The sequence below is a fragment of the Vanellus vanellus genome (assembly GCF_965231255.1).
Source record: "Vanellus vanellus genome assembly, chromosome: 3".
Lineage (NCBI taxonomy): Eukaryota > Metazoa > Chordata > Aves > Charadriiformes > Charadriidae > Vanellus > Vanellus vanellus.
In genome coordinates, this window is record NC_138907.1 from 44,085,904 (window position 1) to 44,111,300 (window position 25,397).

At 35.2% G+C, this 25,397-nt stretch overlaps 1 protein-coding gene across 1 annotated transcript in view; it reads right to left on the reverse strand.

The window, feature by feature from the left end:
- RYR2 (ryanodine receptor 2) overlaps positions 1-25,397 on the reverse strand; it is a gene marked incomplete at both ends in the record, with an annotated part of 448,394 nt that overhangs the window by 58,400 nt on the left and 364,597 nt on the right. The window contains 14 exon segments of the mRNA XM_082481358.1: positions 3,553-3,606; positions 3,748-3,799; positions 4,406-4,509; positions 5,826-5,922; positions 7,504-7,616; positions 11,867-11,892; positions 11,895-12,033; positions 16,283-16,342; positions 17,287-17,457; positions 17,780-17,872; positions 20,020-20,107; positions 20,519-20,759; positions 22,152-22,472; positions 24,096-24,226. Coding sequence (XP_082337484.1) covers positions 3,553-3,606; positions 3,748-3,799; positions 4,406-4,509; positions 5,826-5,922; positions 7,504-7,616; positions 11,867-11,892; positions 11,895-12,033; positions 16,283-16,342; positions 17,287-17,457; positions 17,780-17,872; positions 20,020-20,107; positions 20,519-20,759; positions 22,152-22,472; positions 24,096-24,226 — 1,690 coding nt within the window.

Here is a 25,397-nt window from a genome sequence, read left to right on the forward strand (position 1 = left end):
ATACTAGCAGGTAAATACAGACAGGCACATAGTAACATACAGACAACTTTATTGTGGGTCTATATTGTGACCTCCCTACTGCCCACACAGTGATCCCAATACAGATTATTTGCACAAAAATGAGACTACGCTGCATGAGATATGGGCCTGAAAATTGCTGATAAAATACACTTTCCGTTTTTATCACATTTTAAGCTTGCTCAAAGGTCTCTGTCAAACTGACTGAAAAGATTCAGGACTTCTAACATCAAGTATTTTTGAAGTCTAGAGGAGCAGTAGTGTTTTATTGCCATACAAATTGAACAGTCAGTCTTTTCACATGTATACGGACCATGGAATAAAAGAACTGCCTTCAACATTAGACTTTGAGATAGATGGACAGACAGAAACACACAAATGCACCAATGTACGCACACACACAGCTGGTATATATGGTCTTACATCTTTATGACTGTTTTGTGTCATGCATGAATCACGGAATCACGGAGTTTCAGAGTTGGAAGGGACCTCTAGAGATCATCTAGTCCAACTCCCGTAAGTCCCCTTACCTTTTAACAAAGGTAAGGCAGAGAGCAGCATACTTCCTTTGGGGCGTTGTAATATATACTTTGTGTTTGTGTCAATTACTATACCTTTTAAAGAATTTTTTGTGAGGCTGTGTGAGTGAATTCACCTTCCAGGATAATGCCTTTATTGCATGAAGGTGGAACAGATCTGTGCAAACTTTTGAAGGAGTAAGAGTGAAGATGATCCTGGGATACATCTTTTCTTTCCACAGCTGTATAGGAACCTCTTTCTTTTGGGAACTGAATGTTAATAGAAGCGCTAGCAATCAAAACACCACAACAATCTCGCTCCTTTCAATGCAGATTATAATTGTTCCCCATATTGCCATAGGCAATGAACTTTGAAGCTACTGACTGGAGTCTGCCCATCAGCTAAATCTGTGCATTGCCAATCTCAAGCAAGTCATCTCTACTTAGTCTAGCTGCCATTAGCCACAACACAAATCACTATATTTAAACACCTCAGAACCAAAAATTAGCTACCCCACACACCATAGCTCCTCTGAGAACATCAGCCTTGCAGGACTATCAGCAAGCAGCCTGAGTCAGCAATGGTAACTGAGACTTCTACTTGCATGAAGTAGGCAGGCAGGCTTGTGCTTAAGCCATGGGCCACCTTTTAGAAATAAACAGTGAGACTTGCGTGATGAGGCACAAAAGATCGTGTGAGAAATTGAGTCAATTAAAAAAAATTAACACTGTGTAAATTCAGAGTTATTGGCTCTATGCTTTTAGAAAAAACATGGAACAACTACTAGGAATCGCTTAGGGTATGGAGTAGCTGTGGAGCTCCGATCAAATACCATCACAACGAAGGCTAAGGACTCGGTCTACTCCAAAGGATCTGAATCACAGATAATCTGTAATATAATTGATGCTCTCTGTGACAAACGTTGGAAACAGAATTCTACTACTGTATCAGAAATGCATGTCTGCTAAGATACAGAAGAAAAGTCCAGCTGCTTTCCCTTAAGAGCCAAATAAGTGATTTTAATCATTCAAATTAAGTTCCAACCAGAAAGAAGATAACTGATGCACAAAAGGGAAGAACAGCAAAACAACACGAACAAGCCAAATGACACTATGTTTTCCCCAAAATGGCACTGTAATTTTATATGACATATTTTGTATAAATAATTCTTGGAGTCTTTAAAAAGAGTTCGTGCACAAGAAGGGTTTGGTAGAGATGTCATGCTGAAACTGAAATGTTAAAAAGGTTTTCAAGACCTTATAGTTGAACTTATCCAAGATGTTGGGCCTAAAAGTCACAAAATTAGACCCAGACAAATACACACATATTTTTTTGTTTTACCTTGCTGCGTTGTGATCCTGTCACCTTAAGGAAGGGCAAGGACAAGAAGCGAAATAGCAATAAGAAAAAGAAGTCCAAAATTTTTTTCTGCAGGTGACTGACCAAATACATACACAAAATTGTCTTTTGAACATATTAATACATTATTTGAACATGTTTCATAGCTACAGAAAAAAAAAATAAATCACGGGAACCAAATGAATAGGATCTTCTCTCCAAAGATAAAGTTGAATGCTGAATAAGGAACCCATTATAACTTAGGTAAGGAGCACTAATAAATCCCTTACTGATAAATTTTTCATTGACCTCAATGACTTCCTATTTATAAATTTTCACATTTATAAGCACGAGACTTTTGATATCTAACAAGCATGCACAGGTTAACTGACAAAAACTTATAAAAATAAGTGTTATCTGTTTAGTCAATGATACATCATACATTACATTTCCAGGAAAAACAAAACAAAACAAGCCAACAAAAAAACACTGAAATTTGGATTTGTACTTAGATATTTACTAAGATACAGAAATTTATATATTGGGCACATTAGTTGTAACTCAACTGGACTAGAACTTCTGAGTGACTGAAAAGAATTTAGCATTGGTATTCTTTCTAATTTCTGTATACAGCCAAATAGGGAATACATACTTAAATAATTCAGAGCTATCTCATGCAGCATCATGTAGAAAACATACAGAACATTCAATGAATACAAAACAATGGGAGGAAAAGTAAATATGCTCCAAACCACTCCTCAAAAATCAAAACATTACAGGTAATTTTATATCAAATCAATCAGTACATTTAGAAATATTGTAAAGAAATAATAGAAGCATGTATTTCATGCTTCTGCATTTTAATAATATTAAATACAAATATCAATTTATTTTAAATCAACTTTAAAATGCCAGAATTATAACATAGTAAAATATATTAAAACATTAAAAATATTAACACACTAATTGCCTCAGTGCCCCTCAGAACAGATAAATTTCTTGTAAATTCCATTCTATTAATGGAAAAAGAGAGATCCTAGAGCAAACATATGACAAGGACTCATCTCTTGTAATCGACTCATGTAAGCGTGTTTCATTATACAGTGATGATCACTAAAAACTCAACATTAAAAACAATAAATACAGATTTTCTGTTTTTAACATAAGCAAATGCTTGGCAGTACTGATGAATAAAAGCTCACCTTTTACTGAGAAGCACCAATATACATGTGAACATATAAATACTGTATAAATTACTGGTACTGAACGTAAATGACTGCTGCAAAAAGCAGTACTATTTCAGCATTTTAACCATGCAAACTAAAGCTGGGACGTGACACTTTACAAGATACAGCCTGTTATTATCAGGCTTTCAAAATCAGTTACTATCCATAATATTTCTCTTCGATAACTAAAAAGTTAAAGTCAATCAGATAAACACGTAAGATCCATTAAATTACTCTCTATATAATCTTATTACATTATGTGATACTACGGATGTTTTTGGTTTACTACTATGAATCTGGTGACTCATATCTGCCAATCCAGCTTCTAACATGCAGTTCACTGGCATAATAAGCTGCAGTAAGCCATGAACCAAGAAACATAAATGTCAGTTGGAAGCTATGAAATAATGTCTAATATGACAAGAAGAACAAAATAGAAGTATAATCTTACTTCAAAACTCTTCACTTCCTCTTCACCATCATCATCATCTTCATCATGGCAGCTCTGACACCATGTAGAAAAAAAAATTACTGATAAGCGAGAGGGGAGAGCGGCTAAGCCTTAGTTCACTTTACACATAATTTCTCTTGTTCTTCATAAATTTTAGTAAAACAGGAAAGTTGCAAAAGACAGCAAAAAAGTTACCTTTGCCATAATGTCAGCATACGCCATATACAGGAAATCTTCTTCCAATTTGCTGGATAATAGAGAGAAGAAACAGAAAATAGGGAAGATTAGAGCCATTATAGTAGAATTGACGCTCAAAAATATTTTTAAGCACCTTAAAAATCCTTTTAAGGGTTTTCTATGCTCATAATTAACTATAAAAGTCTTTTGGGGAAGCGAGCATTTGATTAACTAATAGAAAGTTAAAAGTAATGCCAGCTACAAACACAGTACCCAGAAATTCATAAACACCTTCCAATGAAGAGAACACAGTGAATTTTCCCATTATACCTAGAATATACTTATATTTCACATTTGGAATATAACTGTCAATAGTGAACACAGACAGAAGAGAGAGGTCTAGTAGGTCCTGAATACAGCATCCATAACTGTGAAAAAGCGTGTAGAGGCACCTATTTATCTCTAGAAAACTCCTTACATCTCATTACCAGTCATTTTAAAATCTCTTTACGTACCACAGGCTAGCGAGGTTTCAGTGTAATTCAAACTCACCATATGTACATATGCACATGTTTTGGCCTAGTCTATGCAATCTGACTTGAACAGAGACATGTATAACTTCAAATACAGGAATCTGAAAATCTGCACACACTGCAGTCTCTCACACCATCCCTACCATTTTTCAGTTAAGGCTGTTCGACTGAATAGCAGAATAAGTTGATGTAAAGGATCAACTCTTTTAAGGCTTTCATCTTCTTCCGGTGGTTCCTCCCCAGGTTTCTTTAGGAAAAAAAAGATTTTAAAAGTATATTCAATTATCTATACTGAAAAATGTTTTACTCTGTGCAATTCATTAAACATTAAATACTTACTATGTAATTTTGACTTGGACAACGAGGAGGAAGCAAGTTCCAAACTAAGTACGAAAAGCCTGAATCCTGACCGAGCTATGTTGTTCCACAGCCCATATCTACACACACACACTCTCAACTGCTAAAACATAATTAGTTTGGGGAATGAACCTGCATTACTTAAAAACATCTGCAGTGTGTTGGGACAAAAGAAGACATCAGTTTAAAAAGCTGTATATAAAGTGAGCATTTGCAGAAGTCTCTTGCTTTTTCACAATGCCTGATCGTATAGTAAGGGTGCCACAAGAAATGAATCTGCATGCGTACAGGCAAAAATTAACTTCCATAGGCTGCTTGTGTTGAGCTCATTGCTGCTGATCTTCCTTTCACTATTTTGATCCTTATTTTCAAAATTGTTTGCAACTTGGGTAGTTGGTTTTAAGCATAAGCTTTAAACAGTAAAAGCAAATTACTGTTGTTTTCCAATAGCAATTTTCCAGTTAGCTCCCCCTATTGCATAGAGCAGGCTCTCCTCACAATAAAAAGACTGCGCTCAGACTGTGTTCTGTTGGCCCTCCCAGGGACTGAATAACTTCCTAGCACTAGTCTTGCCCAACCCTGGAAAGGACTACTTTTCTGAGAGACAACTGTTAAGGGATGAGGACACAAGGCTTTACTGAAAATCACTCTGGGGACTTACCAGGCTAAAGACATGGCTCTAACACTTTACTGCTGGGAAAAATCCTCACCTCCCTGACCAACTGTACAAGAGGATTCTTCTGCGAGACGGTCCCCGTGAACGTCCTTTTCATGTCTGCTTCTGAGAGACTGATTAATCTAAGACAAATTCCCCTAGTTTCATATTCTAACCTTTTGACTTAAATGGCTTTAATGTGGGCTATGAAGTCTTCAAATACATAAAGGTTAACTGCAAAGAAAGAAGAGACTAGGCTGTTCTCCACAGGGCAGAAGATACGAGGGGAATGACAGCAACTGGCACGTAATTTAGGCAAAAGTTTAAAAAGCTTTATAAAAGGTTACTGAAGCCCTGAAGCAGACTGCCTGAGGGGATTCTGGAATCTCCACCACTTGTAATTCTTAACACCCATCAGAGTGACTTGGATAGTGTATCCCTTTGAGTAGTGATAGCTTAGATGGTATCTTATGCACCTCACACACTTATTATTATACAAGATGAATGTTAATCCATAATACATTCCCATGACCCTCTGCACCCAGACTTACTGCTAAGTCTTCTATTAGTTTGTCTTCAAAATAGTGTTCTTCTGTTTCAATCCAAGATTTATCATAGCCTTGAAGAAAGAGATTGACAGCTCGGTGCCTAAAAAGGGACATTTAAAACAAAGGTTGTAAACTTTTAAGGAGATGTGGTTAATATGAATTTCATTTAGCTTGAAGAACTGTCCAACTACCATTTAATAAGAAAGCAAAATATCTATGGTAAAACCTGCTGAAAGCATCTTTTTTTAAAAATTAAGTTTACATTAAAACGCTCTGTTCAAAACTGTGTCCCATCAACTTGTAAAACTGCTACTAAAATGTAATAATAATGATTTTAGGAAAAGATAATAAATAGAACTTTAAAGAAATTTAAACACAGGTAAATTAATTACTTTGCCACATTAGTGAGTTTTAGTTTGAACATAAAATATTTTCATAATATTTTATTTTAAATATTAAGATAACAGCAAAAGATAACTTTGTATAGTGCACAAATAATTGCATTTTTTTTAACGTTCAGGATTAGACTACCATATCTAAAATAACAAAACATTTTTCCCCAAATTCCATGAAATTAAATGGAAAGATAAGCCAATGATGATGATTACCGTTTTGGTTTTTTTTTTTTTTTTCTTGAGGATTCAATGCAAAACGGACTGCACGACAGCCAATTCTCCATGAAGAATTTTATCAATCATCTTAAATTTTTTTAAACTGCCAGTCTCATACACTAAAAGGAAGAAGTATAACTAAACTATACAGGAATGCCAGTTATGTGCAGGTGACCTGCTTGTTAAAGTAAGAATGGCTACAGATGGAAATATCTTTGTTCTATTTTCAACTGTCATGGCAGCCTCATTTCAGGCTCGTATGATTCTCATGCCCTTATGCTTCCTGGGACATACTTTAAGATTCACCCTACTATGGTAATAGTAATAATGCACATACTTTTGGGAACAACTGAGAACATTATTATGTTGAAAAGAGCAGATATAAGTGTTCTGGAAATTATTTTTAGTAATTGTATGCAAAAAACCCCAGATGTCTACTTTTTCTGAATGTGCATTCCTTCCAGAATCTCAGGATTCTGAAACTTGCTTGACTATAGATCCCATTCTCTATTAAACAAGAAAGAAGAGGAAAAGGAGCCACACGAAAAGGTGTGAAATGCCTCCAGTATATGCATATATTTCTTGTCTAATAGAATGCTCTTCCCAAAACTACACAATAAATAGACAAGCTTTCAGATAAATAGTTTACTTGCTGCATATACAGCATTTAGCATCCAATAATAAAGGTAACTCCATGTTTCCAGAGCTATACCATGGCTTAGGAGGAAATTTATCTCCCAAGATGATATTACAGTGACACCAATATGTCCATTTCTGCATTTATCTCCTATGAAAGGTGTCTACTTTTCAGAAAAGGAAACATACCAGGAGGAACAAGTGGAATAACAGCAGAAGGAGAAAACCAGAAATCTAAAATTATACATTTTGCTATTCTTCTCAGAAGATATAAGAAAGTAATTATATCTATTAAAAGAAAGTAATATACAAAGTACACTACCACACAGTTTATCAATTACTGGTTTACATGTTTTTCTTCCTCTTGATCTCAGCAAATAGCACTGTATGAACATAAATGCATTTGTAAAAGACAGAACAAATATAGCTCTTACCTTGGCAAATTATACAATGGTGCCATTCTAAAGCAGGCAACCACTGCTCTTTTCCTCTGTTTAGATAGCAGCTTATGCCACACTGCTTTTTTGGACCGCTGAGGATGCTCAACCTGTTAAATAAAACACTTACGTAAAAATACACAATGTGGCAACGTCCCTACTGTCCAGGCATAGTAATAATAATAAAAATGTGAGATAACAGATAAATCAAGTGGAAAGATAACAGAAGAATAATAGAGGGGGGGAAAAGTCTTCAAGTGATCAGCCAAATTGTAGAATCAGAATTTAGAAAATAAACTTAAAAGCAAAAATCTCCCTTTCTTTGTATTATACAGACAGTCTCCTTTTTTACTTCATCCCGCTTCTTATATCTTTTAGATAGACTATTATTATAATTGAGGCCATCTCTCGGGAAACCTTAACTTTTAATACAAAGAATCTTCAGTCCTTCTATCTTTTATATGTAACTCTATGTATGTGCAGGTAAATTATACACCTCCACTTTGCCTCTGACAATACTTTTAAAGGAATTGTCTTAAATACAATTATTCTTTTATTTGTAGTATTTACCACGATCAGCTACAATGGAAAGGAATTAACATTAAAAGTGACGGACAGGCACGGAGACTTAGGACTAAATTCCTTCCATGAATCTGCATAGCTAGAATGAACATAAGATATTACAAAACACTTCAGCTACATTTCATAATATTAAAGCTCTGTCTTCAGATCTATTCTCTTTCTGCATCCTAGCTCTACAGTAGCACAAGATGAAATTGGGTGTGCTCCATCCTCATCTTTTGCTCTTTCAGTTTCTTTTTTTCCACCTTCCATCCTTGTTTCCATGAGAAGAAAATGACTACTGTGGTTCAGAAGAGCAACTGCATGCAATAGTATACAGCCTGACTGGATAACTGGGAAATATGACTGCAGGCTGTGCTACAGATCACTCCTTTTCCACAGCTGATTCACAGTTTTTGTGATTAACTCCACAACTGCTCCATCAAGTTTATATAATTTGATTTATCCTACACAACTCTTGTAGAGTTAAGGGGCTGGATCTCTTTTGTGGTGGGTGGTTTGTTTTTTTGTGGGGGTTTTGTTTGGTTTTTTTATGGACAACTGTGCTAGTGGAATGATACCTCCTATGTCTTCCGACATCATCAAAGGAGTCAATATAAGTTAGCATCTCTATCCTGAAAGACTTGGTGATTCTCCCTTGTAATAAAATAAAGCATACTATTTAAAATACGTAGTGATGATGATGTTTACGTAGACTCAATATTCAATCCAAACATAGTTATCCAAGAGGACTTTTCTAGTTTAGAGAAATACGAAAAATTACTCAGTTAAATGATAAATATTTAATTGAACAGACTAAAATACTTCCAAGCATTTGGTGAAATGGATAATTACACTTGTAATATTAAATAGTGACAGTCTAAAACAAGCTCCTTCCAAAAGATAAAATACAAGCGAAAAATATTTGTTAAGAGAAAGGATAGAAAAACATTCACTGCAAACTTATTTACAGTCACAAAACAAAGTCAGAGCTAGTAATTTAGAGGTCAGGCAAACCCAAATGTGAAAGTTAAGTAATTAGTAGTTATCTGCACATCAACTATAAAACTCTCTATACTTTCCCAAAAGAAATAGCCTCGCCCTACGCAAGCAGATCTCTGAAAATAATAAAAACAAAGAAGTTAGCTGTGCATGGGAAGAAAATACAAAGAATGAACTGATCTTTGCCAGTGCAATAAGGAAAGCATTCAGAGTATGTATATATGGAGAACAGATCATATATGGAAAGCAAAGGATTACTCAAGACTGTGACCCAGTGCTCACATATTCATTATTTTTAAAGACATTGAATTACCCATTTCAGTAACAAAAGCACCTGAGCACTTGTCTGCAGAAGATAAGTAAAGCTGTGGGCACAAATCTTTAAAGAAACAGGTGCAAAGTACCCAGAATACAAGCAGCCAGCGTTTACTTCACTACGAGTCATTGTTTAAGGCCGATCAGAAGGATTGATCTGAAATGTCAATCTGGTATTACAATGGGAATCCATCCTGTTCTGCACTACACCTGGATTGTATACGCTGTGACACTGATCCTATGACAGAACATGGAAAACACAAGGATCATACCTTGGGTTTCACTTCATTGAACAATTTCTCCAAACTACGCAAGCTTAACCAATTTATATACACAACGGTATAGCTAAAATGCCAGAAATCAAGAAATTGTATACCCTGTTTGAACTCAAATACTAGAGTCTAATGCTGAACTGTGCAACTCTGTACGTGCTGATCAAATTCCTTCCAGCTCAGTTCACTTTGATAAAACCAGAGTAGAAGACAAGACCTTTCGCCCCCCAGGTTTCTAGCTTTCCTTCACTCTTCCTTCTGCCTCACAGCCACACGGTATCCTTTCAAATCAACACCCATTCTCCTCTCTCTCTCGCTCGCTCTAGTAGACTAATTATGATTGCCATGGATTTACTTCCACATTCTATCACTTTTTGCTTGCTCCACACGTATTCAATAACTTATAAAATTTAGTCACTCCTCTTCATCCTTTTCTGTCAAACTGTGTAAGGCTGGGAAACTTGAAGCAAGTCCATCTTAAGGCTGGCAAACTACATGAAGAAGAGTTGTGTGATGCAACAGCCGGGACGCAGGTATTCACATCAACACACTTTGTGCATTCCAAAATTTCTGAAAGTCACTTTTAGCAATCAAGTGCTGCACAGTGAATATACAAACACTTTCACAGATCTCTCAGATTTCTATTTGACTGAATCAGTGATCTCATCTCAAAATGGAAACTGCCTGACATGGAGTCTGAAAACCTGTGCCAAGCTTCTGAGTGAAACCTATTTATTTAATGAGAGGACAAGAGAGCCTTGAATTCTCAAATGTACTTTGAAAAGGGAAAAAAAAAAAACCCAAACCCTGAGTAAATTTTACATGCGGTCAGTTTATAGCCTATGGTGTAACCAGCAGCATTCATCGCTGCCACTAGGAACACCCTTCAAGTTAAAATGCTGTTTCTTCAGTACATTTTAAAAAAGAAAGTCGAGGAAACACAGAACAAGTCTGAAGTGCAAAATATGTAACAATTCGGTAAGTAAAATGGGAAAACAAAATTTTCAAGTAGTTTTTCACTTGTAAAATGGACTAGCATAGGGTGTTTTTTTAATTTCAAAATTGAAAGAATTAAAAACTTAAAGATAAGTAATAGACTCTTGGCTCAAGGGGAGGAAAACATGAAAATCAAAACCAACCAACAAACACCTAACTTCTAACATTTATTGTTGGTTGACATATTTTAGGGGAAAAGCTTAATCAGAAAGACAAAAAGCAAAATTCTATCAGTGCTAGTGGGAACAAAGACGTAAAATAAATTACGGATTTTTTTTTTTTTTAAATGAAAGTTACTGTAGTCCAGGTCCCATGGGAAGCTCGTGTATTTATGCAAAAAATACTAGATAAAACCATACAGCTTCATTACAGATTCTGAGATAAGTTAAAGATTCTGCTAGAACTTTCTCAGAAAAATCATTGCTCCACCCAGCTTCTACTATTTCTTGAATGCAGCAAGTAATATTTGAGCTGGCCAGGCTAACACTTTGGTTTGTGTTCACCATTGCACCAGCATGAACAAGTCTGAGTTCATGTATGCAAGCAGATTGCTGGACTTCCAAAAAGTAGTCTTGCTAAAACTCCCAGATTAGGAAGAATTTTCTGAATTTCAATGCCAGTTTAATTTTCTAAATGCATATATTCTTGTCCTCATTCACACAAATTTCTGTACAGGTTTTGTGAAGTTGGCATTCCTATCACAATTTTTTGTACTAGTACATAATAAACAGCTTTCTAAAGTCACCACTAGAGGACTTGCCTATCAAATCATCTGACTGACTCCATACAGCTATAATATGCAGCTTCTAAACAGATATTTATGTAGGCAGCTTTAAGTTTCTTGCTCCTTCAACAATTGAAGAATGTCAACTGACGAAAAATACCTCGGAAAAAAAAGGTATTTCTTCAATAATTAAGTTGGCTTTTACTCACATTTCATCATCCATGGACAATTTAGTGATTATTTCCTGCTAGCTGAAATCCACCAGAAGGAAGCTAAAACATAGGTATCACTTTCTTAGTCCTTTTTTAAATAAATGATCGTTGGAGCTGCTGCAAACACACTGTGTGATCGATATGACCACGATATTGGATTACAAAACGCAAGGCGAAACACGTAAACAGCAGCCATCAAAAGAAAGAAAAAAGAATATAACATTAAATACAGAAAGTTAAAATAGAAACGACAGGCTGAATACTGTTGTTTATAATACAAAGCGATAGAATTCAGAAAACTGTGGCTAACCTGTTCCAGGTGAAATAGTACATTAGCTATATCAAGGACCCTTTCCACAGTCTTCTCTGGATCTGAGGAATCTTCAGTCCTGTTTGGTAGATCTTTGTAAAGTGCCATCTGCCACCTAATGGCAGGATCCTCAAGCTGAAGGAGAAAGATTGTACATGTCACCAAGGCAAAATCTTCCAAACGCAGCATCCAACAGTTTAATTAGTACAAAAACTGTTTCAAAGGACAATAGAAGCACTTTATATGGCTAACCCACATCTTTAGATGGCTAACCCACACAGCGTCCACTACATTGACTGGAAGAGCAAAACTAAAGACTGATTTGCGCAATGTTTCCTGAGGGCTTCCAGAGGACTGCAAGTCTAATAGTCATACAAAGAGCAAAGGATCATGGGCCAACAAATAGCACAGGCACCAGCAATGAACATATTATTCGAGGAAAAGTAAAGAATATGAAGTAGACAGACGTACACTGATTTTCCAGTTATTAAAACCAAATGACAATGAAATTATTGCTCTGCTAGTTTGGATTACTTAGTTTTCAGTCATGGAAATTAGTCACATTAGTCGTATTTACGTCTAATTTTTTCATTTTAATTTTTTCCAATCGTTAGAAAATCATAATTTTACTGATTACTAGCTAAAAAATGAAAAGTTTATTTATGGAAAATGAATTCAAGATGCATTTGCTTATTAGCCTACGAATTATAAAATACTGCATGAAGCAAAACGTTTTTTTTTCTTATTTTTCTCTTTACATTTCATTTTTTCCATTTCACTGGTCTGTGATTCTCTGTTTTCCCATTAGCAATCTCTTTTGGTTCATTTTGTCTCCCTAGTGCCTCTGTTAATCAACACTGATGTAACACACTTTGCAACCATTTTTTGTGCCAATGACACTGAAGAAAAACGCAACGCGTAATCCATTTTACTGAGAGCTATGGCCAGTGATCATTTCAGATCATGCAATTTAGGTTTAAGTCACACTGGCCTGGATTCCTAGAGCATTTAGGAGCCTAAACCCTAGAGATTCAAATAGGGCTTAAACTCAGCACTTACTTTGTTAAAACACCTTTGTGGATCCAGATTCAATTTGTACCTAAGATGAGACAGTAATGCTAATTCATCTCCACAAAATATCTTATGATACACAGTTTACTGAAGTTCCAGGAATGATTATAAACTTACATAGTCGCTCAATAATAGCTTATTACAACCTAGAAAGCCACGTTTGACAGGCATTTCTTCCACATTTCGGCTTTTCCATTTCTTAACAACTGTCACATCCACAGTCTTTGTGTGAGCATTTGACTGGATCATCGTGAATGGATAGTCCACAAAAGACTTTTTAATCACAGGTGGAGATGTCTTTTGATCTGAGGATTCCTCACATTCTATAAAGGTACAGATTTTTTGTATAGGTAGTTTTCTAAGGGTATGAGTAGTTGACATTTCAAGCTGTGAATTAGCATGGCTGGAAGGTTTTGGTGACTTGAGCTTCATCCATGTCAAAATGAATGCAAGTTTCGTCATCAATTTCTTGAAATAAAAGTCTCGGTACTGAGTAACAGCATGCAGGCATGCAAGGAAAGGAAAGACAGAAACAGGGTGAAGACAAAACAAAGGTAGACAAATGCATGAAATAGACGCCACAACATTAATAGCTAAAGATTCAGAAGGATGATTCTTAAACAGTGCAGTTTTCCAAAAAGAAATCAAGATCAATTACATTTTAGCTCTAATGTAAATGACAGAACACGGTGTCTGTAAGAAGCAAAAATGGTTAACAGAAAACACTTTTTGAAGAAAGAATATTGCTACAGTTGGAAGAAACCCAACCTTTCCAAAAAGGGGTATTTTTCCTCTGTTGGAAAGACACCTTACACAAACACCATTTATACTCAGTTACATATTAATTCATAACATTAAATAAGAATTTAAATTTATAAGACCATTTAGCCTACATTCCTTTTATGTCTGACTCAATCAGACAAAAAGGGTAGTGTATGCATATAGCACAATGGCATCACTTCCTTTACATGAAACATCGTACTTGACTGTATTGAATGTGTACTTCATTCAGTCACAATAATGACTGAATACTAATGACACCAGAGAATTACAGAATAAATTATATTGTGCTTTGTAAATAACTACTGAATTTAACTTTTACACTATCATTTTAAATAATTAAGTTATACACTTAGGTTTAATGTGAACTCTGGAATGTGTCAGTGCTAAATGATTCATGAAACAATATATTTCAAGCAACTGAGATCAAACTACTTAGCAATAGAAAAGAAATTGTAATAACGATAATAAATACAATAATAAATTGAAGTTTTCAAGTGCTAGAAATGCTGTATTTTATCCATAGTTGAGTGACTACTTTTCACATATAGATCAAAACCAGTGCTCTTCAAAACCAGTAAAGCAATATGTAGATCACTACAAAATAAAGCTAGCTACAATAGCTATTGAGCTTTATTAGCTATGTATTATGCGGTTTCCTTTCGGAACGTCATCTTCCACTGGGAATTCATTTTACAATCAGGAAAATCCAAAGTCACTGCTGAAAAGTTTACAACTGGAAAATCCATCAATGTATACTTTGGATTAGCTAAGATTACTTCCTTCTTAATTATCTAGGCACTGTGAAATTTCAGCAATATAAGAAATTTAAAGGTACTTTTATTCTCATGTTTTATAAACAGAGGAGGTGATACGTTGCTGAACAGTAGCAAACTTTTAATTGAAAAAAAGGAAGTTTCTGAAGAGAAAGCACAGATCAAGGTATTAAGAAGTATCATTACTCCAAGGCAACAAAGCAGTAACAGACAGAAGTCTCTTAATAGCAGTATGCAGAATGTAACCCTAAAGAAACAAAATAGAAACTGAAGATGAAGTATTTAAAGCAGGAGGACAAGTACTAAAAAGCAGCATGAAATGCCATGCAAAACTTACAACTGCATGGCTCACAAGACGACAATATACACGCATGGAAAATGTCAGAATAGAAATATGTATCTTCATCATTAAGATAACATTACTTAAGTTCACACCCAAGATCACAACACATTTAAGGTTTGTATGTTCACGGCATACACACTGCTTAAGTACTGTTGCTCATGAAGATCTTCATAAATGCTCTTTTCTTCCTAGTACTTTACCTATGTGGTTTTTCTGCTTCTCAGTATTTAATAATATTGGCTATATAGGGGTAAGTATTTCAAGCTTTTTTTTAGGGTTTAACCAAATCTTTTGTTTTCAGTAGTAAACTTCTCTATGTGCAATCCCTACAATTTAAAGCTATTGGACTTTTATTTGTAATATTTTATGAAAAATGTTAATTGTTAGCTTCGCAAAATGATAGTACCTTCTTGTAAGCTCCCAGAAACCCCAGCCTCCACATAATCTTGCTTGACATTGCAGTGATATACAGAAAACAGAAGCTGGGAGAAAATTAATCTTCAGACATTATTCAGGAAGAACCATCCCATTACCAAGTAATTTTTAAAAAAATAACAAGTATTGCCATACACTGAATTGCAGTGGAATCTAGATTTCTGGATGATTCCCTTTCAGAAAAAAAAAAAAAGCCAGACTTCCAACTCACATGTTTATTCTCTGGTAACCATTTAACGAACACAGGAAATACTAGTTAGTTTTTTCCTTGAGGTGAATAAAACCTGGGGAAGGGGGAGGAGGTAAAGGACAATCCTAAATAAAGGATCATCCATAGGTCTGATTCCATCTTCCTTCAACAGAGAAGAAATGTACATCATTTTATTACACTTCGGTATTATAGCTGCTTCTTTGCCATTATTTGAATCATTTATAAAACAATTCAACTACACTGGGCCAGTTCAGGACTTTTTCCCCAAGGCCTATGTATCTGGCACTAACTGGCATTAGATAAAAATCTAGACTTCTTCCAAAATACTTTCTTTTCCCTGGGCTGAAAAACAGGAAGAAAACTGAGCAAAACGGAGATTTTTTTCACTTCACAGAGGATGCCAAAGTGGCAGCGTCCTTTTCCTTTACACTTCAAACTGATACAAAGTAACTTTGAGCATTTTGCAGATTCTATCCCAAATAAGAGAAGGTAGAGTTTAAACAGTGATACATCTTGCTTCCATCTCCAATTTTTATCTTAATGGTGTGCATAGGCAGAGATTTGAAGGGCCACATGTTATTGTATACAATACATATATAAACACATTACATACCTAACATTTAAAAATAGATATGAACAAATTACTTGACAGAAGAGAAAAAGAGACTATAAATTATCCTAATGAACCAAGGCAGGTTGTCATTATATGGTACCAACAAATGAATCCAAAGGAAGAAAAATCATATTTAAAAACTGCATATAGATTACCTTGCCCTGGAGATGAAGATTACTGCGGATTGCATCTCGTACTTCATCTTCAGTATCTTTCTGTCAACAAATTACAAATCATATAAATTTGGAATAGAAAGTAATTAAGAATAGATATTGTTCATATAAATGTCAACCTTGGGCTGAGTTCAGATGACGAATAAAACTGACAATGTGGAAGGCTGAGAAAAATCTCAGTGGAAACACCATCTTTTTGTATCAGGCCAGAGCTAGTCATCCAGAGCTCACAGGAACAAGTTCTGGATGTCATAATTCATAATTTTTTCTGCAGTAATACACTAAATGCAAGTCTGAATTAAAATTACTAGTACATACATATATACATACTTTAATCAAAATATGATCAAATGAAACCAATATCATGAACCCAGATTTATTTTTTTTTCTTATCCGGATGATATAACAGAGAACATAGCCTTCTCTTATTTGCTTTCTATTTCTTTTGGAGATCTTTTATCCTTTATAAACATTCAGTTCAGCTGTCCGAAGGTCATATAACCTGCTACGGTGTATAAAGTATCATAGCTTGAGAAAGGAGTATATTTCAAATTAAAATCACATTATTACACTGTGAGTTTACTCCTAGAAGAATTACTTTTAAAACAGTTTCTCCCTACAGAAATTCTTGCATTCACATGAGAGTGATCAAAAGGAATTAGTTATGATATTGGGCACAGAAGTTAGGAAACATCCAGTTCTTATTTGCATTTCCAAATTCAAGCTTCATAAAATACAACTGATCATTTAGAAAATAAGGATGTCCAAACTGAAAATTTTTATGCCCTGGAAATGAGAACAATATCTAGATTACTATCTACCATAGTCACCTATTGTGCCTTTATACCACAGAATTATAGTCTTGATTATTTGTGTCATGCTGTAAGAATAGGTATGGGGAAAAAAAAAAAAAAAAAAAAAAAAAAAATCAAAGACTTTCATTACAAAAGTATTTTTACTTATTAGAAGTACAAAAAAGCACCTACCATGCTGAATCGATTTTTGGCCAGTGCAATTAGCTCTTGGTCTCCAGGAGCACAAATATTTAGGCCAATGGGAAGTAATCTCTTCAGTGCTGCCACAATGAGAGAGGTCTGCATAGAGTACCGATCACCTTTTCGCTTCATCTTCTTCCTCTCCTGGTCAGAAACTGCTGCCTGCAGCATAAAGCAATGAGGAAAAAATTCCAATATTAAATAAAAAAATTGCACTAGCAACTTTGCACTTGTCTCTGGTTTGACAGTTTCCTTGCTACCTATACAGGTGCACATCCCTATCAAATGGAATTTCCCTTATATCATTGCCAATATTTTCCACCAACATCTTGAAAGTTCACTGTGTTTCTCAACTGACTACCTTTTGATTCTCAAACCAGTGCTTTGAACAGATACCATTAAAAAAAAAAAAAAAGTCCTTCTCTGAAGTCTTCCTGTCTCCTTCCCCTCTGCAAAGAGAAAAATATAAAAATCTTTACACTACCTTGGACATCTTAGATTTGGTGTCACTGATAAGGAAAGACATGTTGTTGATTTCATTTTGTACCACAAAGTTCTGCTCTTCCCTTTTGAAATTCTGGAAATATAGAGAAGATCCCAGTTAAAAGCACTTATATGAGAAACCTATCTAAACAAACCTTTAATAAAAACATAAATTAACTGGAAATTTTTAAAATCCACAAGAGAAGACAAGGACAGAAAAATTAATGGATAATCAGTAATGGCCTTGAATTCCAGCTTTATTTACATGGCATAGCTCAGGGGGTTGTGTGTTTGGGGTTTTTTTCTATGTTAGACAGAAAGAAATTTTTCTCGGGCTATGAAACAACCACGATAAAAGATCTTACTTCTCCTCTAATTCAATATAAAAACATTGTCCAGGTTTTCCCTTAATAGTAAATCATCCATTCCATTTTTTCCCCACTATAAATCCCACTATATTCAGATACATAAGAAACTTTAAATAAAAGACTGAACTTATGAATACATAAGTAATTTGATAATCCAATATCTATGTACTGTGAAGCCAGTTTCTGTGCACAGCGATGTTTATAATAAAACTTACAGTCAGATTCAAGCACAAATACACAAATAATAGGGCATCTTGTTTCCCAAACTTGAGAGAATTAAAGTTATGGTAGAAAAGAAATTTAGTATAGACAAAAGACCATACAGAGATTAAATGCCTGAACTTCTTTAGTCTCTTCCATTTTTTTTTCTTCTTTTTGTTCCAGTATTCACATGAATCATATTTTATTTTCATTTAAGCACTATCAGTAATGGTGCCCGATTAGGTCTTAATGCAGATGCCTTGGTTCTTGCATACAAACCAGAGGAATCAGACTTGAGAACCACGGGTAATTTTTGTAGAAGTGAATTAAGAAGAAATCCCAAACTGGTAAAATTTATGAAATATGAAACACTATCATCTAGGAAAAAATATTTTATTCAGAGAATTACTTGTAAGATATTTGCTACTTCCTTGCTCTTAGAATACTTATGGACTTTCCTTCATTCAAGCCAGCTACAGACCTAGGCTTAATAATTGAATTATATACCCTTAACTTTTATTAAGAAAGCCAACAGGATGCTGGGTTGCAGCAACAAGGGCTTCACCAGCAGAGATATAGAAGTCATTATCCCACTCTATTCAGTGCTTGTCAGGCCACACCTGGAATACTGTGTTCAGTTTTGGTCACTGCTATGCTAAAAAGATGCAGACAGGCTGGAGAGGGTCCAGAGAAGGGCCACAGACATGATCAAAGGACTGGGAAGCCTGCCACATGAGGCAGGCTGAGAGAACTGGGTTTAGCCTTAAGAAAAGAAGACTTAGGGGAGATCTTATCACGGTGTTCCAGTATTTAAAGGGTGGCTACAAAGAAGATGGAGACTCCCTTTTTCCAAGGAGTCACATGGAAAAGATGAGGGACAATGGGTACAAGTTAACCCTGGGGAGATTCCACTTGGAAACGAGAAAAAATTTTCACAGTGAGAGCAATCAGCCATTGGAACAATCTCCCCAGGGAAGGTGGATCCCCCAATATCGGACACTTTTAAGATTCAGTTGGACAGGGTGCTGGGCCATCATGTCTAGACTGTGCTTTTGCCAAGAAAGGTTGGACTAGATGATCCTTAAGGTCCCTTCCAATCTGGCATTCTATGATTCTATGACTAAAGAAACACAAATCTACACTACAACACAAATTAAGTGACTGTAAATAGAGCTGCATGTTTCCTTCAGGAAACCCTTGTTCCACTAGTCCTGCTGAGGACCTTTCCATGTGATTTTTATTGTAACTCTGCCTAAAGGATCAATTACTACTAATTTAGTGGCCATACATCCTAGTTCTAAAAAGGCTTTGGGGGCGAAAATAACTAAAAAAAAAAGGGTAAGGACAGATCTCAATGATATATATATTAATATTAATATATTATTAAAAAAAAAAAAAAACAACACAAAACAAATCAAAGAAAAACAACAAACCAACCAGAATTTCTATGAAAAATTTCTACGATCAGTGTTACTGTGCTATAAAAGACCCATCAACTCCCCTAGCTACTCAGGCATTTCAAGAGTGTCAGAAAACTGAAAATCATAAATGCCTTCCCATCTACAGTTTCACTTCTGTCATTAAATGTGTTTTTGCAAATATAATCACTAAATAATTGATCTGCCTACTAAGAAACCTAATTAAAACTGGTATTTACCAAGGAATTACTTACATGAGACTTTGACCAGTAAATGAAGACCTCGGCCACCATGCGGAACAATTCTTCTGCTTCAGAGTTGGGCTCTTTCAGCCATTTTGCCCTAAAATTCAGTAAAAGGGTGGAAACACAGATGATCCTCACTGGCTTTATGCTTTGAAATCAGTTTTCAACGTTTTACAAGGATACAAGCCAACAAAAACAAGCACACATGCTTTTAATCCTTTCTGGTAGTAGTGGCTTTTTAATGTCCTATTTCAAAACCCTTAAAATCCTTTTACGTTAATCCTAGGTCTAATGCAACAGATTTGGATCGCACCTCTTCTTTGGTTTTCTTCTGAAAAAGACCCCAGCTCCTCCTAAAAGTCATAAAGCATCAGCTTGAACAACTTCAAGTTCGGCAGGCTGAGCAAAAGGTACTTTAATTCAGCTCTAGGCATATCAAGGGATAAGAGACGGCATCAATAAACAGGAAGATTTTATGAGATTCATTGACCTACTCCTCTCCACATACCTGTTATAGTCCACAAATCTAATCAACAAAGGGTAGAAGGCATAGAGGTCCCGTGCCAAAGTGGTGAACTCATCTAGGATGAGCAGTTCAGCCTCCGACATGTCACCTCTGCCTTCTGCTCTTAGATGTTCTTCATCCGATACAACCACTGCTGCTTTTTTCTTTAGCTTATCCATCAGTGGCAGGAAGTGTGTCTTTAAGAGCTGTGGCTTCGCTTTGCTTATGATGGGCTGGGAAAACACTATTTAAGGCAATGAATATTATAATATATACCTAGCCACAAAATACAAATAAAAACTTTTACCTTTCCCCTCTTTCTTGGATCTTATTCCCAGCTACAGAGTAAAATCCTGCCCCCATTGAAATCAGCAGAAATTTTGCCAAGAATTAAATGTGGTCAGGATTTCACATAGTCACTTCACTTCATCACTACGATGGCAGAAATTACAACTTCATAGACTAAGCTTGCAAGATGATAAAACTTGGAATGTCTCCCTACTGGCATTCTGTCAGCATATTGGTATTTGCCAGTTTTATTGAGTAATGTAGAAGTTGTTTAATGGTATCTATGGGTGGATAGCTACATAGCGCACAGAAGTCTTCTCAGCTCTGGCTCCTCTTTTGAACCTTTCTTTTTAGCTTGAGCAAAGTAGAACTGGAAAGCATGCTCTAGTGATTTGCAAACCTATTGAAACAGCCTGTCTGTATTTCTTATGCACACTGGGACACCGGAAGGCTGTGCGTAGACAGAAATGGGACTGATTCAACCATCCGTCAACCAGCCATTTGAGACTTGTTAGCACAAGCTTTTTGCAAATCTACTCATAAAAATGAATATGTAAATTCGCACTTCATCTGGGCCCATTAGTACAAACCCATTTGTAACGTGTGCATTAGATTACAAAGAATTTTAGGAAGTTACCACTTTATCCTTAGAGTGCATTACATTACTAACCTCAAAAGACTAGCAATCCAGACGGATACCATGAATGAAATTACAACTACAGCAAGTACTGAAAAGTCATAAGAAAGCCTAATTGAAAAACTGAATTCGCAACACTGAAGTGACTTTTCCTTACCAATTGTAACATTGAAAAATAATCTTTTAAAATAAATTCTAAGGTATTATCAAAATGAGGTTAATGTAAGGATTACTAAAATGACATATGCATTTCCACATTTCATTGTAATAGAAATGCCAAAATATACAGCTCCAAAACAATATTTTAAGGATCCAGCACTCACAGAATAGCAAGGAACTGTATAATGCCTGCAAATGGAAGCTTGTTATGCAATGAATATGGGCTAAATAACCCCAGTCCTTTAATTCAATATACTGCCAAATGCATATGTGCATATTCTGGGGAAAAAGAAATAGTCTAATGTACTTCTTATGTTACTTCTTAAGAGCCTAAAACATACTGCTTACACTGCTCTTTCTTTATACTTAGTAGTTCTGGTACATCAAGATCTGTATTGATTAAAAACATAAAAATGAGTGTTCTACTCCAGCTTTAACAGGGTAAATACAGAGTAATTCAGAGTATGTGTGTAAATATACACACACACACACACACATTCTGAATATACACACACGTGCTTGCTTGCTTATTTATTTATTTTTACATCTTACCTGCTAATCTTTTCATCCAGGCTCCTTCATCAATACCAAGGTTGTTATAGATGATTTTCAATATGTTACCCAACAGAGTGTTCATGTGCTCTGATGTCAAGGCTGTGCAACACATTTCAGCCTTGTCAGGGTTGTTTTCTGGCCCATGCTCCCACCAGTGTGACATGTAACTACATAGCATAGGCAGTATTACTTCCATGATATGTGGCATTTGTGTGTAACGAATGCCAGACTCTGCCAGTTCCACAATTTCTTCCATTAACTTCACTAAGGAAGGAATATTTGGGCAAACCTCTTCTACACTAGTAGGCAAATTGAGAACTATTGGGAAAAAAAAAAAATCCAAAAATCAATAAACTAAGTCATAGAGGGAAAAAAATTCTTTTCATTTGCTATTCCGCACAACTTTTGTTTTTTATTTACATTTAAGCCCTTCTAATCCAAGGAAAAAACCCAAACACAACAATAAAAACCAGGTACTCTCATACCATTGAGCAATAAACTGTCCACATATACGCTTCAATAATAAAACTTTCTATGATAAAAATAATTCCTATATGGAAGCTTCAACACTGTCATTATGATGGAATGAATTCAGAGAAAACTGATGCAGTTTGCTATATTCAAAATAAAGCTTAAATTTCAGAATTTCTGAGAAACTCACTTCTGGAGGTGAATTTCTGATTGTAAACGTTTACTTTTCAAGTTATTTGAATTATCAATTTCTTCCTCTGAAAAGGCACTGCAGTTGCCTTTATTTTTGGAGGCATTTCTTTCATCTACAAATAAATATCTGTAAGCACAACTATTAGCTCTTGAATGTCTAACATCCTGACGTACACACACAATGAAATGATATACAGATATCTATACATTGAAAATTTAGCCTGCAATTTGTGAATCCAAATGTTTGTACCCACAGAGCCTAAGGCTAGTCTTTTTCCAAAAACAGTCTCCTGTGCTATTTAGACCCAAATACATTTTACACAGCCATCACAGTCTCCTTAAAGCTAAATGCACTTTTGGAAAATTAATTCAAATGTCTGTTAAAAATCAATGAAAATACAGCTGATTGTCTTTCTAGATGTATTAAAATAGCTAGAATATATATGGTAAGTAAGCATGGCTGTTGATATTTTCAAAATAAGATACTACAGCTCTTTGAAGAATAAATACGGCATGCTCCCTTTTTCAAAAATAAAGATGAAGTTATGAATGCCATTATAAACTGCCATCTTATACACTGTCATCTATGCATATCTGTGATACAATTCACTCTCAGCATATATGAAGAGTTTGTACAGTTCTACTGTAACTTCTATTTATTACAGGAACAAGTAGTGTGTATGATCTTATTCAACAACTATGTTTTAGCATAAGAAACATCAAGAGATTCAGAACACAACAAAAAGGTATATGCAAAATCAAAATACACAATGTTACCTGAAAGTATCTGTACTGTCTTTTATTTCAAACAAAGAAAAAACAATTTACAGACTACTCTGCAGTGTATTTACTTTCTAGGGGTATATATTATGCACTTAATACGGGCAAAGCTATTTTGCTTCAATTTCAAGCATGCATGTTTTAGGGACCCATATTGCATATGAAAACTGAGGAACTAAAGATGCTGATTAGAATACATAATTTTATCAAAGATAGAATATTTGACATACTAAAAATGAGCAAAGTCCCCTCAATAAATTTAGTCCAAAGTGGTATTTTGAGAATGGTATCTCAAAATGAAAACATCAGTATCTTTAGACATGTAAAATAATTGGGTTTACCAGACTTAGCCCATCAATTTAGGAAAGAAATCCAATCAAGACATTAGAAGAAAATTCTTGCACTATAAATGTATATGCAAAAATACATGTATTAAGGCAGTCAGCATTTACAGTGAAATTGTGTTTCCATAACCATCATGTGAGTTTCTGGAAATACCTGCTCTGTCTCTTGCATTCTTGGTATTGTAAATTGAGTAGATATTATGTTTGTTCAAATGAGTTTCCAAAAAAGCCACTGGAAAGGCACCTGAGAAAGCAGCCAAGCATTCTCCTAGTGCTGATCGTTGCCTGTGAATTAAAAAACATCATTAAGTATACTCATCTTCGATACCTGACTACACCTCAGGGTAGTTGTATACCAGCCGTATTTTTATTCTAAGATAAGCTTACCTGAAAGAAATAAGCCACTACATTATTAGGATCAACAAGAACAGGTAATAGAAACTGAAGCCCCGTGACCCTCTGCTAACATATGAATGAAATGTTACGACATAAAATGTCAAAGGTAGCCTGCTTACTGACAGCAAATGAGGAACATGCAGGGAAAACCCAAAGTCATCATAACAATGCCTTCTGTTCCATGACCTTCCTCTCAACTTTACTGACTTTATAATATCTAGTATTAAGAAAAAGCTACACATCATTTTATTTCAGTGATATAATTTCCTTTTACTGAGAAATAGTAGTAATCAAACATTGGTCTAGCATGAAAGTCAAGTTCTTTAGAGAGTGGCAAATTGCTTCAACTGCTCAATAACTTGGAAAGTTTTGGACAAAAACATCTCCCTAATCTTTTCAAATATATGAAAACATTTATTTGGTAATAAAAATTCCTTAATTGTCTCAAAATTGTAAAAAGCCCGTCTCTAGGAAGAAGTAAGTGATACCCTGTCATTTTACTTGGGTCTTTCATGGGAACTTTAAAATTCTTTCTGATTTCCAATTCAGTTGATCAGAGCAGATTTTAGATACGCATGGAATCCTGCTGAAGCTGAGCCACACAGATGACAGAAATCCAGAAGTCCCATGAACTTCCAAATAAAAAAAAAAAAAAAAAAAAAAAGGCCTCCACGCTGATCTTGTGATTTAACAACATTAATCTTCTGTCTATAGTTTATCTCTTTTTAGGAACTTATATTCTAACTCATTAAACTTAATTTTGTTAAATCTGACTTCAATCCCTTCATTATTTATCCCGTTTCCTCCTTCTTCCTTTTTTTCCTTTCCATTAGGTCTTCAAAAGCAAAACATACATCCATCAGATACACCTACAAAGAGCACACTACATGCTTTTCACTTGCAATAATGGTGTTAGAAAACCATACAAAAAAAATTATCACTTACACTCACATTCTTCCTCCTAACTAAAAAGCCCACATAATTTATTTGCCAAATTCCAAAACCAATTAATTTTATATCCCGTATGAAATTAACGAGACCTGGTTTTCCATAGATGTGT